General features: G+C 37.3%; 1 protein-coding gene across 1 annotated transcript; it reads right to left on the reverse strand.

Annotated features, from left to right (window-relative positions):
- Nucleotides 1-204: 204 nt before the first annotated feature.
- On the reverse strand, nt 205-15,621 carry LOC124410166 (glucose dehydrogenase [FAD, quinone]-like). The gene is made up of 5 exons (XM_046888330.1): nt 15,583-15,621; nt 11,699-12,972; nt 11,131-11,410; nt 10,233-10,638; nt 205-281 (listed from the first exon to the last, which is right to left on the reverse strand). Exons 2-5 carry the CDS (start codon nt 12,943-12,945, stop codon nt 205-207), a joined length of 2,010 nt encoding a protein of 669 aa, XP_046744286.1. The 5' UTR covers nt 12,946-12,972; nt 15,583-15,621.
- Between the last annotated feature and the right edge of the window lie 1,603 nt (nt 15,622-17,224).

Below are 17,224 nucleotides of genomic sequence, written 5' to 3' on the forward strand. Positions count from 1 at the left end.
AGGAAATAGTGAGGCGCGCAGCGCCGAGGTGGGGTTGGTGCGCGAAGCGCGCAGGGGCGAAGCCCCTAGTATATTCATAAAAATGATTGTTGTAAACGCTATTCCTTGCATATTGGACCAAGTATTTTATATAGCATGTGAAATATGATTATTGGCAGAAGATACATCAAGATAGCCGCTTACGTAACTCTGTGTACGGGTTGCCTATTCTGAGGCGCGTTGTTCCATGTGAGGCGAGTTGCTGTCTCTTGCTACGTTAGGCGCTTCATACCAATGTATCCCTGCATGATTGTTTATTGGCAAGTATGTAAATGTATATTGATAATTATTCATTAAGAGGGTCCTCTAGTTTCTTGGCTGCTTTTTTACGGCTTTTTCAATAATTTTTTACGGGCGAACCATCGAAATAATCAATCTCATTGTTGTTGCATAATCTTTATTAACATTTAAATATGCTTTAAAAAAATTTTGAAGTCAAAATATATAATAGAATAAAAGTTATAGTGGCCGACAGGAAGACATCAAGTAAAAGAGGTGCTTGACGGTGATCAAGATTGCGGCTGTTTTGCTTATCTGAAATCAAAAAACCAAACGGCATTTTAATCTTCATATTTAAGACTAGCGATTGAACTAGAGTGAATTCTAAATTACAAAAACTGACTTTTTTATACACGTTTGAAAATTACATTCTATTTTTTACTCATTTTTTCTTCAGTTTTTCGCTCGTAGGAAAAAAACTATCGAAGCAATTATGATAATCCTAATTCAATCGCTAGTATTAAATATGAAGATTAAAATGCCGTTTGGTTTTTTGATTTCAGATAAGTAGAACAGCCGCAATCTTGGTCACCGTCAAGCACCTCTTTTACTCGATGTCTTCCACTATAACTTTTATTCTATTACATATTTTGACTTCAAAAAATTTATAGAGCTTATTTAAATGTTAATAAACATAATGCAACAACAATGAGATTGATTATTTCGATGTTTTGCCCGTAAAAAATTATTGAAAAAGCCGTAAAAAAAAGACAGTCGAGAAACTTGAGGACCCCCTTAACGAGTATATGTGTACTGACGAGATAATGTGGAGTACATATTCATTTATACATTTATGATTCATATCCTTATAGTAGTCGCGTCACAAGGGGAGAGAACAGCAATCTAAAAGTGATAAAGTTTTCATTTTCAGGCGAAGGTCCCTTACTAGGACGTCACAAGGGATGCCAACGCAAAACCCCGCGGTCTAGTGAGATTGCGTTCAGCCAAATCCTGTTCAAACTAGCTTTAAGTATCGTTCACAATCAACTTACTGCAGTGGTAGTGCAGTGGCAGTGCGGTGCGGAAGTTTGGGAATACGAATACCACGCAAGCGTTCAAAATGGATTAGTGGAGGCGGTAGTGGGAGTGGAAGTGGCAGAATTAGTGCAGAACCTTGCAATCTCCAAGTATCTGCACCGCACCATAAATCAAACTACTGAAACGACTAATCGTAATAGACGCCTCAAAAATTAGTACAGAATCCTCACGTAAAATTAACATGAAACAGGCCTGATATAGACGAATTATTCACTGAGAAATTGCAAAATCATTCTGTAATATGGGAACAGTCGTCGCAATCTTCCGTGATTCCAAGAAAAAAGAAAATGCCTGAAAGAAATATTTTCAGTAATATTGCGGCAGTACACGAGACTTTTTTGACGTGAGGTTCACTTTCATTTACTCTCGATAAAGTTCGTCAGATTATTTTAATTGAAATTCGAAACGGCAAGTCCTTCTACACTGCAATACTTACGAATTGTGAACGCTTTTCTGCACTACCGCTACACGCCGGACTACCACTGCACTAAATCGATTGTGAATGATACTTTATTCTGTTCGAGCTCGAGAAAGGCTCTTGTAGAATTTGAACTCGAGAATAGCTCGCGTATAATTTGAAGGCTGGAAGCATTTTGTTGAACGGAAAGAAAAGTACTTCTTGAATCATCTTTCTTACCTGGTCCAATATTCCCGCAACTCCACTTATTCGCAAAATCAACTTACTCCTTTCTTTCAAATAAAGCTTTTGATATGAAAATTTCGTTGACTGTTTTTCCATAAATATTTACAAAACAATTTCGGCAAACGAGCAAACTAATTCATTGTACATACTTTTCTTGCCGTTCAACAAAATGCTTCGAGCCGTTGAATTCTACGCGAGCTGCTATTCTCGAGTTCAAATTTTACGCGCGCTATTCTCCTATTTGAATAGAATGATATGGCATGTACAGGATATGGCTGAACGCAATTTCACTAGACGGCCCGAATTTTGGGTTGGTATCCCTAGCGTTTGCCATACATATTTTACTTATTGTTTGTGAGTTCGTGACCAGGAATTAATCAAATGAATACGGACATACATAAGGACAACATTAACACCTTGTAGCATAACTTCAACAAATTTCACCCTAAAATACAGTTCACACATAAGATAGAACAAAACATGCAAATCAGTTTTCTAGATACGTCGGTTATTAATGATGATGACGAGATAATTTTAGACTGATACCGCAAGAACACTTGGTCAGGCCACTATATGAACTTCAACTTGAAACACCCTCTACAATATAAAAAGGCAGTGATCACGGGGTTGTATGACAGATGTCTTCAAATTATCACATTAAAAATTCAGAAGAAAAAAAATTTAAAGATTGTTAAAGTTACTTTACTGAATAATAATCACCCGTTCAGATCAATCAATCAAATCAAGAGTTACGGTGAATAGATTATACCGGTGACAGTATAAGTTGAAATGTAGATTGAGAAGAAGAAAGGATTGTTTGTTCTTTCCCATATGCTGAAGGTCTGTCGTCAAAATTAAACAAGCTTTACCAGATATGGGCGTTGATATAACGTACAAAGTATCCAGTTACATACAGAGTATGTTTACTCGTGTAAAAACGCAAACGTGAAAAACAGGACAAATATTTTGTTGCATACACGCTTGAATGTCTTGATTGCGACAAAGTATACATAGGGCAAAAGTCAGAGTATTTATGAAATCGCATATCCAGACACAAATCTGATGTTAAAAGTCATGTTTATAATGGATGTGCATTAGCCACGCACTCTTCAGATCAGGCCATAAATTTATTTAGAAACATTGCATGATTCCTCACTTCCTCCTACAATGGCCATAAGATGAGACGCCTAAGCCAGAAGGAGTCATTAGTTTGAGTCAGTATTCTATCTCAAGAAATGGATCACAGTGATGGATGAACAAAGAAAAAAAGAAAGCGACGTGTAATGTATCATATGGCGCATTACAGCTGAACTCGACTCACTTTTGACCTTATAGTTCCGGTTTCAGTTTTGAATTTTCCTCGAAATTCTATTAGCTTACAAAAAGACTCTCAATTTCTTTTAAATTTTTTCAATTAAACGGTTTCGAGTTATGATTTTTTTTCAGATCACCTTTTTTATAAAATGACATTTTTCGAGAGGACGTAGCGCAAACTCGACAATGTTTCGCGAAAGAATGAATAACCCGTCCCTGATGACGTGAAAAAGGCTGGAATGCTCCATCTATGGACTACTATGATACATTCTACCAGTTTCTTTTGTATTATGGTAATTAGTCTCAAGTTCGTACATTTTTCTTTGATGGTATATTTTTTCCGTTTTTCCATTGTTATGGCCCAGACCTACGGGCAGGTGATGCAATTACCTCTGTAGGTATGACCATGTGAATTTTACTGTGTAATATTTTCTGGATAATATAAATAAAATTTAAACACTAACGACGGTGAACAGATTTTCTCACAAGCAAAGAACAGCGTGTCGCGATTTTAGTGTTGGATAGAATCCTTGTATTTTTCCGTCTCGGGAAATTTTCAGTTGAAAGATATGAATGAGACGAGATAGAAGAAAATTATGGCAAATATGCGCTTTGTAGATATTAATAAGAGAAAGAAAAAACAAATACAATTGGTGTATCATACCGTTTATGTCATATCGACAATGGAACTATAAGATATGAATCATGTGAGGAATATCGAGCTGTTTTCGTCTATGAAAGCCTCATTTTTGGATCATGGTTAGAGAAAATGTACTTGTTGTTAATTTATAATTCGTCGCGAAAAGCTGAACTGTTAAAGGAACACCCAACCCGACGATTAGACGATTAGCAGAAGATGTGTTGAAACATTTGATTCCCTAGCCTCAAGTTTGAAGAGGACATCCTTGACGAAATCCACCCCAACTCAATTTCCAAATCTTTATAGCATGCATGTCCAAATTTAGTCTTTAGTTACATTATAGTCATTTAGCATCCACGATAAGAATGATTTATGTATTGGGTACTATTAAGAAATAAATTAAGAAATACATTTGGTTTTACTCCATGATTAATTTCAGTTCAGCACCGCAGTTCAACTAGCAGTATAACAGAAACCATCACAAGCGGCACTTATTGCTTGAGTTTTTTACTTTTTAACCACATTCGGACCTCGTACGAGAATAAAAGTTCAATTTTATTTCTGTTGAGCGATATAATACCAGTTGAGCGAAGGTGATATTGAACGGTCACTAATTGATAAATTGACAAGTTGACAGAGTTTTATTATTCACATATTATTCTGAACCAAAAAGTTTGTTTTATTTCGCACACATCGTACATTTATGAAAATATTTGAAAGTTTTTTTTTTTATTCACTATTCCACAAACTAGAATCTTGTGCAGCAGTTGGTAAGAATGCGCTTCGCGATGTCAAAGCTGCGCAGCCGGTATTCGCTTCACCGTGGAAAGGCCTGGCAGTCCCTGCAGAAGTCGATTAAGTTCCACTCGATTGTAAGCCCCCTATAAGTTGTCTGTGATAAGCCCCTCGTTTCCTCAGTCAAGGTAAATCGCAGTAAAAAACTGGATACAGCTTGTCTATTCTGTTTAGTCGTAGGTAAGATGAGGCATCGCGATTTATTTCGAATTATTAATGCCATGTTGAAAACATTAGTCTCGATACTCTTGTTATCCAGCGGCTATTGTTCGAATACTAATTTCTTTCCGTAGTTAAAATTCTTTCAGAAAATCAAAATAATTGGTGAAAGACGGCTCATTGGAAGAATAGCAGGCTTGGAAGTCGTTGGATAGTATTTCATCAATTTGTAATTGTAATGTCAGTTGCAAAATTCATTCATTAACGTATTTTTGAATACTCAAAAAACATTGATATTCGATTTTTCGTCTCATCCGTTATACGTTCAAATAAGAAGCAAATATCGATGTTTGTAGGTAGGGATTTATTTTTTATACGACTTTATGCTCTGCGACGTAGACTACGACTAACAATAAATCGAATGGACAAGCCGTACCCGTAGGCTGGAGACAGCAGTCGAGATCTACACTGTAAAAAATTACATGAATTCACAATGCATTCACCATACTATGTCGCATGAAATTTACAAATCAGCTATCTCAAACCGCAAATTCAGATACATGGCAAACACCTTGTCAATGTTAATAAATCCGCCAAGTACGTATTTCTAGAATAACATGGGTATGGAAAGTTGAGCGCGAAAACGAATCGCCAAACTTTTGTGGGAAATTTGACAATAATAAAGCCAAGCACTATACATCCGCCTCGCAAGAATCTATCGTTATACACCAAAGAATCGAGTTCTAAATTGAACTTGGAATTAATTCCAAATTCAAGCGAGGAGGAAGTAAACCAAAATCAAGCAAACTCTTGGATTCAGAACTTCCAACTCAAGTATTGCTATTGCAATCGTAATTAAACAACTTGACGACTGAATAAGACATCGTTAAAATCTAAGGCTAACGATTGAATGAGCAGAACTTGTTATTCGTTAACAAATGTGTGTTTTAAATTAGAGTGTTTGCGCGAAGAGAATTATTTCAATCACGCATAGAGATAGTTGGCATGACCCAAAGGAACCGAATTTGTAGATAATGAAGAGCTGAACTAAAAATCTGAACGAAACGAACATGAGAGTTCGCACGCGTGGACATCGAAAGGCTTGTGAGCCGAGATTTAATCTGACAATAAATTGAGCAGTAAATCGAAGATCTCTCCTAGAACGCAACACCCGACCGCGGGAATAATCTTCGACTTTTTTTCTTTCTTACATAATTTTACGAAATTTTTAATTTACCACGTCTTTAATAGGGACTAAAAAGTATAAAATGACTTCTCGTGGCCCATACAGATTCAAAACCAAAAGCGTGGGGTGCATGCAATGGATCGTTGATGCTGTGATGCATGAATAGTTCACCTAAGTCACTAACAAATCTATTGCACTGCAAATGATATAAACTATCGTGTGAGTTTTCTCAACGACAGCTATTCTCTACATTCTTCACTATTATCTATTGCATGGGCCGTGCGTTCTTCGTTTCAAATTTGCATGCGGCAAAAAAAAAAGTTTTATGCTTTTTAGTTCGTTTCACAAACATATCAAATTGAAAATTTAATTTTCATAAATATAATTTTTTTGTGCTTTTTGCTGCTGAGAATGTGGCAAATTACAGGCCGCTGTTTGCAACGCCAGTCGGTGGCTTTCTGTGCAGAATGCGTCACAGACCACACGTGGCGCCTCCGTCTGTCATTGGTTGTCTTTGTCTAACGTCTTCGACTACCTTCGGTCCACGCCAGCTATTGTCTTGTCCATTGGTCTTCGGCTATCGTCAGTCTCCGTCGGTGGTCGTCGAATTGTCCTCGTGTCAACGTCCGCTCGTATCTGTATAGTCTAAAGAAAATGAATTGCAAAATTTGTACCGAATGAACAAGCAAATAATATTGCATTATTATCCAGTTCCGAGCTGGGTTCAAAGTTTCAAGTCTGTAGCTCATCGGGAAGTTGGTTTAAAATCGATTTCAAAATTTATAACAAGCAAACAAACAAGCAAACACAGAGACAAGAAAGCGAGTTAATGAGAACTTAGTAAAAAAAAGGTGTTTTTTTTAATAAAATTCGTTAGCGGAGAAATTTGATAATTAACATATACGAAAAATGCTTGAAATTCATTGGTTGACGATCAGAGATCTCAGAATGGCCATTAGATTTATGAAATTTAATGCATAGGGGTAGTTTTCACCCTCTATAGAGGTGTATGTAGGTCGTATTAGGAGTTGTACCTATTCTCGGCTTAAAACCGTCCTATCTCAAAATAAATATTCATGTAAATATCATTCCAGAACTCTATCTAAAACAATTGTTATCATTCATCCCGTTATCTTTCCATTTCAGGGCCTGTTTTTGGTTTCATCAATTTTTGACATCAGATTCGCATTCAGCATCGAAAAACATAGAGGAAACGTATAATTGCTCTTCTATACAAAAAAAAACAATCGCCGAAACTTTTGATTGTGATCAAAAAAGTTGAAAATCGCATGTTGTTTAGGTGTTTGAACACAATTTCATGTTTTTATACCATGTTTTTTTCTCCTCTTTTGCATTAAAAAATATTTTTAATAATAATATCATCCCAGATTTAGGTTTATATTCTTAGGAAATATGTTGTTAACGAAGAAAAAAAATTGTGATGATTACAGATAAAAATTTTGACTTCAGGAATGCCCACCAGCAAAAAACTCGGATGGCGATCGTACATGGATAGCAGCTTCTAGCTTCACTATTTTCGGTGGAGATGACTTGAAAAAATTACAAAGTGTACTTCGAAACATGAATAAAATATCCTCCAAGCTCAAACAAATTCTGATTATTACTTCCCTATTAAAAAAATTCACGTAAAACACCAAAATTTCTGTTTTCTAAACTGGTTTCCCCCCTTAAAGGGTTAAAACCCGTCATTAGTACGACATTTCGACTCACAAGCCGGTACTTTGAGATGCTGACAATTATATTACTTTCAGTCAAAAACATAAAACATCGTCATATATACATCACTATCAATATTTCGTGGGTGGTTAAATTTGGTGTAAAAATTTGTTTTTACGGCATGGGCATTGAAAAGTCCACTTTTTGTGGAAGTTTTCGTTCCGTAAAGTGACGCTTTATACGGCAGCGAACAAAGTTGCGGAATAAAGTCTTTATTCCGCAGTTTTGGTGCGCAGTTCGAAGTGCGCATCCCAAACTGCCGAATAAAGTAGCTTCGTAGAACACATCGCGACATAACCTCACTCTTCGTTTTGCTTTTCAATGCCCATATCGTAAAAAATATTGAATGTGCTCGTAAACCGTTTTTTGGCCCGGATAATTTCAGTACTCACTTCCGGCTCGCTTCCGGCTCGCCTTCAGCTCGTCCTGAAATCTTTCTCCTTGCCAAAAAAACAGGCGGTTTACAGGCATGCCACATAAATAGCTATTGTCAGACCTGTATTTAATACGTTACATCCAAGGCTTGTACTTACGTCACACAGTCACGTCGAATTCTGGCCGTATTGTCATATATGATGCATGACAAATGTATAAGAGAATCCCGTACTAACCATTTATTACGTGCACCGGTCTTCACCGGTCGTACACATGATAAATGACTTAGAGACATCAAGATAAATTTGACTTCTGAATAGTTCATATATAATTACCCGTAACTTCGGTTCTTTCGCTTGTTGCTGGCAGTCAGAAGTAAAAAATACATTCATGGAATATCTATAACTCAGAAACAACCGGGTGGAAGTTCTGATATACCCACGGAAATCAGCTGCAAAGTGGTTCGATACAGCAAAATGTGTGCGTATGTACTATGCATGGCACTTAATGGCACCTTATATTTCCGCCATGACGCGTGGCTTAATGTTGGCAAATGATAGCTTTACTGGAAATATCAGCACTGTATCGACGGTAAAATGACGAGTAAAAATATAGGTTACTAGTGGTTTACCCTACACATTACTCAACTGTACCGGAAGGCAAATTATTCTATTTTCGAATTCTGAATGTATTTTGTAGGACGTCGGTAGCGAATCGGTTGAGTGATTCGATGTATTCTACTGCGATACATTGTTTGGCCGGACATTATTTGCATGCAAAGTTTGAAACAAGCATTTGGGGTGATTGTAATGGGAACGTAACGCAATTAGCAGCCTTCGCATTGAATAAAAGAATCACGTAACGGTAATGGAAAGGAGCCTAAAGAATAGTATATTTCATAATGAGTATGGATACGGTTTTTGAGGAGACGTGAGATTCACGGCACAAGCCGGAGGAAAAAACTTTGAAAATGCGAGTTTCGACCCGTGATTTTTATCGCGAAAGAAAAATTGAAGGATTTTCATATCTAAGCATATAATAGAATATATCCAAATGCGGACGAATTGAAATGATCGCCCTGAAAAGCTAGTCCATAAGGTTCCTGAATCGGCTCAGACACAGTAAGCCAACAGACTGCATTAATGAGTTTGAATCATTTCATACGGATTTTGGAAGAAAATGGCTGCGACGAAGCTAACAAAACGCCCAAATCGATGGTGAATTTGTTTGGGGCAAAGGTGTGCGATTGATAGAATAATCGGAAGACCGATTAACCAAGGCCATTGGATAATCGTACATTAATAGTTTATAGTCTTTCGAGTCTATGTGATATTGCTGTAAGGACGTAACGATCAATGATTATGGAACTGTAGAAGAAGAGAAGAATCATTTATTTTCTCACACTTACTACGAATTCAAGCTATCTTGCAAAGGAATACACTAGATAGGAATCTATTCGAATAAAGAAACAGTAATTTCATATCCTGAAACATGTATCTTTATTTTATTCCAACTACGAATTCACCAATTTTCAAACGTCGAATAAACCTTTTACGTGTCGCATAACCTAAATATTAGATTACACTTCTTTGTACTACAAATAAAAGCTCACGTGTACACTTACCGAAGTAGATTCTGATTGATGCAAGGCTGCTAATGTCGTTTGCTACATCTATTCAACCTGCATAGCAGGCGACATGGAAAACCTTAAATCGGTCATCAGATCCGAAATTGTATAATCAGTTATACTAGAACCAGAACTTTAGTGACTTGTCAAAAACCGTACTTATTTTCTGTATGATGAGAATCGCGAAGAGCTCAATACCGATATAATTGACGAAAGATATTGCAGTCTGCCATGTATCGCGCGATGTAAATAACTCTGTGCTTAGTTATTACTTAGCTATAGTAGGATGACTAATTTTTTTGTGTTCTGAGCTAAATTTAGAATAAGTTTTCAAAATAAACATACACACAAGAAGCTAGTATGGAATACCGAAGTAGTATAGATGACAGAAAAATATTACTTGTGGAGTTGGAACTTTCGTCGGAATCGGCAGATATTTCTTTCCATTTCCAATCTTCCTTGATCAGATCCGCTGCCTTTTCTGCGATCATGATTACTGGAGCGTTGGTATTCCCAGATACCACGTTTGGCATTATTGAAGCGTCGACTACCCGAAGACCTTCCACCCCGCGGACTCGCAGGCGGGGATCAACTACGGCCATTTTATCATCGGCGGGACCCATTTTACAAGTTGAAGTTGGATGGTAAATCGTCAGCGAATAGAATCGTGCGTAGCAGCGCCAATAAGCGTGAGATGGAAAAGTTAAGTTCGCACAGTCGGGGATCAAGTTAGGATTAGGACGTGCGTTGAGTTTCTGCATAGTCGGGGTCTGGCTAAAATTGTAGACAACAACGGCTCCCTCTGCCTGTAATAAACGGTGTCGGTCGATACGTATACGGATAAATATAATTTCGATTGAAGTATCAGAATTTCACTCTCAGTTTGCATGACAATCTTAGAGGAAAAATTTGTTTTTCTACTTGGCGCTGTCATTTTTTTTTGTGCCTGAAAGGAGAAAATTTGGACGATACGCAACCAAATTGATTCTACTAGACTGTGAGTAACGAAATAAATAATTTTCTCATCAAGGCGTAGTTTGTCACTGAAGATAAGTAACATCAGCTTTCACCCTGCAGTGTGTACAAGTGATATTTTGTGTACTGTTCGTGGCAAGTGAAATCGAGTCTAAGTATGAAAAAATTAAAAGCATATTTTCACTTCACAATCAAAACACTTTGGGTGATTACTAAATATTTGCAAATATTGCAAATGGAGAGAAAAATTGTATCGCTGTCGTTTTCGAATTTAGCATACAGCACGCAATCAGATCCTTTGGCGCTGAAGATTATCAACTTACCAAAACATCCAAATCAGATGGGTCATCAAAATAATTTGGAACTATCATCGGAGGGCTTGTAATATTATTATCTCTCAGTTTGATGTAACCTCTGCTCTTTGGGCGTAGTAACTGTGGTATTATACTGTACGAATCCTTATCGATGATGTCTGCATTTAGACTCTCGTAGAAGTCACTTTTTACACCGAAACCGTGCTCAATACCTGCTCTGTTCACATTATCAGCGGTTGATCCAAAGTAGAGTTGGATATCTGGATAATCATCCGAACTGTTTGAATATCTGAAAAAAGTAGTATTAACTGATGATGTATAACATATCCATTTGTGGTCAAAATGATGTGGGTGTGCGAGGTTCGTATGAAAGCTTCTTTCACATTATATATCTGTGTCAACTGCTATAAAGAGAAAATATTCAGCAAGATGATTAGCTCATGCACTAATCAGAAATCTTCCAAATTTTGGAGTGAACCTGATTTATCTTGTGTATGTGAATCAAATGTCTGCGATGTAAGAGTCTACTGGTCATTCAAAGATTATATTCTTGCTAAGTAATTATCAATGCAGTTACCTGGTATTTATAAATCCCAATACTTCAGCCAGTGCAGCATCGTACAGCGGACCTTCATGTTGCATCAGAAACTGTTCAGCGGCTGAAAATGTCGATATTGACGGATTATATGGTGGATCAATCAAGTAGGTGAGTCCGCCGAGTGCGACATGGTCCTGAAGACTTTGCCCGACTCCAGGGCTATCGAGAATAACGTCGATGCCAAGCTCCTCCAAGTCCTCTTTGTGACCAATTCCTGAGAGCATAAGTAGCTGAGGTGATTGTATACTACCCGCTGACAGTATCACCTCGTTCTTAGCATGGACGGTGTACCTTACGTTTTCTCGAACAAACTCAACGCCATACGCTTCTTTTGTCGTTTCATTTACCAAAATCTTATTAACCATGGAATTTGTGCTGATGTGGAGATTCGTTCGATTAGATACGGGGCGTAGATAAGCTTTCGCCACGCTGCATCTGAGGCCATTCCGAAGAGTGCCTTGTGGATAGGTAGCTCCGGTTTGCGTCTCTCCGTTGAAATCCACTTCGTTGTAACCCATTTCCTGAATGGCTTCCATGAAATAACTTCCAATGGGATGCTTGTATCTGTAAGTTTCCACGGTGAGATAGCCCTCGGTTCCGTGATAAGATGATCCACGAAGATCGGGAATCGAAATGTTCTCTGCTTTCATGAAATACGGTAAAATATCCTCGTACCCCCATCCTGGATTGCCGAGGTCTCGCCATGTGTCGTAATCCTTACGGTTTGCCCGCACGTACAGCATATAATTGATAGCACTGCTGCCACCAAGTACCTTACCCCTGGGCCAGCTACACTGATTATTAATCATGCCTTTGCAATAGTTTGTTGAAGGTTCAGTTTTGAATGCCCAGTCCATGTAAGTACGCTGAATATTAAGGAACATCGTCGGTACTTCAGATATGACATCTTCGTCATCTCCAGCTTCGAGAAGCAAGACATTCCAGTCTGTATTTTCTGATAATCTGTTGGCAAGTACACCGCCGGCAGATCCACCACCAATTATCACAAAGTCATAAGTGTTGAGCATGTCTTCTGGAGACACGATGCGTACTCTGTGGTCCTCATCGACGATGTCCGGTCGCATGAACATTATCAAAAGTTCCAAAAATACCATAAACCCGACCATTGATCCGACGGATAAAGCTGTTCTAAGGCCCTCAAATGTCCATTGGATCATTCGAGCTGATATCGTGGTTTCTATATATCGTGGAATTGCTATCGCCATGGCGTTCTATCGCCAAGAATTCCTTCACTGTAATCAAAACACAGAATATAGTTACTACGGTTAACGCAGCCCAAAATGGTATCGGAACACTCATTCTAAATCATTGGCGACTGAAAAATTTTACTCGCGTACCTACAGTGTAAAAGCATGTGCGTGTACCGTAAAAAACCCTGGAAGCGAACGATGCGTGCGCTATTTTCAAGCAACCGGACTCGCATTACAGTTACGACTACACGATTTTTGCGTTGTTTTTTACCGCTTAAGCAGGACTAAGGTAACCGTTCCCAGACTGGCAGGTGAAATAAAAATTGAAAACGCCCACTACACCGAGGAGCGGGCGTCTTTTAATTTTTTCACCTGCAAAATATATTTCAACATTTTCAAGAAAATTATCAATAATCAAGGTTAAATATGTTTATGTACTCATAACCTGTTCGAAACTGTGGAAAAAAACTCCGTACACACTTTATAAAAAATGTGTGTGCACCAAGGGCTGAGCAGGCTTTTTAACTTCGGCTGGTTGCAGTACTCGGTTTAAAAAAGCCCACTTTACAGCCTTGGTACACAATGTATCATTATTCCCGACTGAGGTATAATGTCAAGGTTTTTAACCAGAAAAGCGGGACGAAAGTGGTACATTTTTCTCTTACTGACTTTGTCCCATTCCATTCGACATGCTATAACTCCAACCTAACAAGAATTTTTTAAAATTTTGCAGATCGATCAACATTTTCTGGAGATATGATGCCGACCGTGCAGCAAGTTTTTTTTCTTAGTGTAATGGATTACACAATTTTTTTATAAAGTAATTTTTATAAAAACAGAGTGAAATAAATTTTTCTTACAAAGTTTGAATATCAATAAACAATGTGTATTATTTATTTTTATTTATTTCTATTCTTATCTTCACAAAAAAAAAAATTTTTTGTAACCCATTTTTGGCGCTGTTAGACGTATGTAAGGCCTTAATTAAATAATGTTGGACACATTATTTATATTATAAGGTTATCCTTGAATTCAAAAAATGGGTATTCCCGCGTAAAATGCGAGTCTGATTTTGGGCTAGGGTACATACATTTAAATCGGCTGAGATATCACTATCAATAACTGTAGGTGAAGAACTACGGTGAGTAAAAAATGCACACACAGGTGAAAATTGGAACTGTTGGAGGTTAAAACAATGATGTGAACATATTTATTCTTATCACTCCTACAAACATTTGTGACAGCTTCGGTCTGTGTCATGTTGACAGACGAACAATCGTAATATTATCTATCCATCGTCATAATAAAACTGGAGTCTTATTGAAGTTATGGAAGTTACTATTTTAAATGAATACGTGCGTTTACATCGAAATTATTTATCGTTTGTACTCATTTATGATTTTAGTTATGCATATGATACATCAATTTAGTTTTTTATTATTTTCATGAAGAAAACTCGGTATTTCGAAGATAATTATATGCAAAAAGAAAAGCTTAGTAAATAAGACACAGTCAACAATTTGGGTTCACTATTTATTCCAACCGACTGTCATTAATTTTGGCTTCTCCGAATAAAGTTCTATGCAAATGCTTCTTATAATTGGTAAGATTCGAAACGGTATGAATATTGTCAGGACCTTAGCGATTGGATAGGTGTGTACACCTGGCTTTTTCATTATCCCATCGTGGTCACACCTCCAAATTCAATCGCGGTGGTCACACTGGGTCGATTATACTCAGTCGGTTTACAAAAAGACATTATGATACTATGACTATCCGTCTGAAGTGGTTCCAAAAATTACGGAACATGCTTTGAACATTCTTAATGATGTACGAAAAGTTTATTCATAAAAAATAAAATGGTGACATTAAAAAAAAAATCATAAGTATGTCAATGCGCAGAATGGACACTTGCACTCAAAAAATCATAACTTTGAAAATTTTTCATATTTTCGATTAAAATTCAGAGGCGACGCTCGTTGTATGTAATACTTTCAGGAAAAAAATAGAAGCATACTGCACGTTTTGTAAAACGTATTTATTCCGTGGGCACGATGCAATTTTATCGGGTGTTAGGTCAACATCGAAGCTTGATTCGAATGATTTATGGTCCGTACTCATAGGGAAAACCTTGGACCACAGGTATATCACGACTGGATTCTCGTTCGAAGTCATGGACTATCAAATATTAAGGCCAAAAGATGATGTAAGGGTCGATTCTACCCAGTGTGACCACGAAGGGTTGAAAAAAATTTTGAACTCGATAGATATATCAAAGTCAATAGAAGAACAAAATATATGCTATACCGACGAAAAATCATCACGCAGCTAATCAGTTTTTTGAAAAAACACAATAATAATCCAGAATAAAGCGTATAAAAATATTCTAATTATTAAAAAAGCCCAAGTTCGCTCAGGCAGCAAGTGTTTCATTATATGCGGCAGAAAACTCCTCACGGCAAAAATCCATAACTCGGGTGACAATTCTTACTCCCAAAGGATAGATAATTCCAAATTCTCAAAAGAAAAAAGTTGAAGGTACGAATTTACAACCAAGTTGAGAATTTTTTTTGTGGCAAATGGGAAATTACGAAAAAATCTACTAATCCGGTCCCTCCGTGGCTTCAGACTCAAAGAAAATTGAAGACTCACCTTATTGACGATTACAAACTAACCGAAGCAGAATTAGACCGAGCAAATCGCAGTATTACGAACTTTATTCATTAGCATAACTTTTGGTGAAAGGAGCGGGATTAGATTGCAATAAACTCATGCGATTAGACGATGAAATCAAAGGCAAAAAGCGTTAAAATTCAAACTATACGAGGTAATACGAGAAACCTGTGATATCAGAGTAGCAAAATCACGTCTAGCCGCTAACAAAGTCTAACGTTGAATAGACGGAGTTCAGCGGCGCTTTTGTACAATTCCATTGACTTCCGCGCACAACTGTGAGCATCTGCTCTTAGCCATTGCGCACCTGAAAGAATCAGCGCGTAATTTATTGCATGATTTATCTTGTAAATTCGAAAAATTATACAAGAAATCACATCATAAATTACAAAAATAGGAATCATCAAATATACTAGATTAAAAATTATGTACCAATTATATACGTGATTACAGATATTTCGTTCGTTGAATGACAATGGCCGACTATACATTTAGCATATTGCTCGTAGAAATCTTCAGTCTCCAGTATTTGCGTTAATATTACCCTACATTTACTTGGCTCATTTTCATAGCATTTAACTTCGGAATGAAAGATAATACGCTACAAACTTGTATAAACAAACGTAAATTTACGACAATTCAGGCGCGAATGTGAGGGGGAATAGCAAGTATGCCGCTTCATATTCCTTTCAAGAATTAATGAGTAAATAACTGAGGTTTCTTTATCATTATAATATTTCAATATGTAATTAACTTGATAAATCGTACTATGTATTGCATCCCACAGTTTACCTAGCGTCATCATACATACGGCTTACCGCTTCCCACTCTTCGCGTTCCATCTTGCGAACGGTTAATTGTGTAAAATATTTCTTAGAGCAAAATCTGTAGAGATTTTTATGGTCTACAACTTTTCCAATAACTCTAAATGTCATTTAGAGCAGAGGAAACAAGATATTTCAGAAAAATCTGGCTTTTGTGATCTTTGACTTTGAATACCTCAACTCGCGTACATGAGATTTTCCGAGTCTTTTGAGCTAACTTATACCTAAGATGTTGAGACAATAATTTACACAGATTTACAGCTTATCGTCTTTTATTCCGAGGTCTACCCTTCTTTTCACCTCACATGATTGTACCAATAACGCACGTGGAACATTTAACGTGTATACAGGTGTAATAATGTGGATTTGTTTGAGGAGAGAACCGATGTGATAGATAGTATGAAGTCTCAACCGTTTCCTTGGACGAATAAATTCCAATACAAATCGTGTATAAATTACACAAAACGCTTGAAACTCCTTTTCAATCCAAAGAGAATTGCACAGATCAAGTTCAATAATTTCAAAGTTACGTACGTAATTGAAACGTTTCTGTTTGACTCTCAATTCTGACTGGCGTGCTATGGCGCTCAATTCCGAGCTTTGTGAAGATGAAAAAAGTGCTTCAAAATACCACCCGACGAGGGTCGAAGCACATCGGAAACGTTAAAAAATGTACCACGAAATCGATCCGCGTGGCTTAACCTCGTGTCTACACGGTTGGTTATACGACAAACTCGGTTCATACTGGAAGACTCAGTAAGTATAATGTTGTAGGTGGATACGGATAGAAGATGAAG

The sequence above is a fragment of the Diprion similis genome, chromosome 9 (genome assembly GCF_021155765.1).
Source record: "Diprion similis isolate iyDipSimi1 chromosome 9, iyDipSimi1.1, whole genome shotgun sequence".
Taxonomy (NCBI): Eukaryota; Metazoa; Arthropoda; class Insecta; order Hymenoptera; family Diprionidae; genus Diprion; species Diprion similis.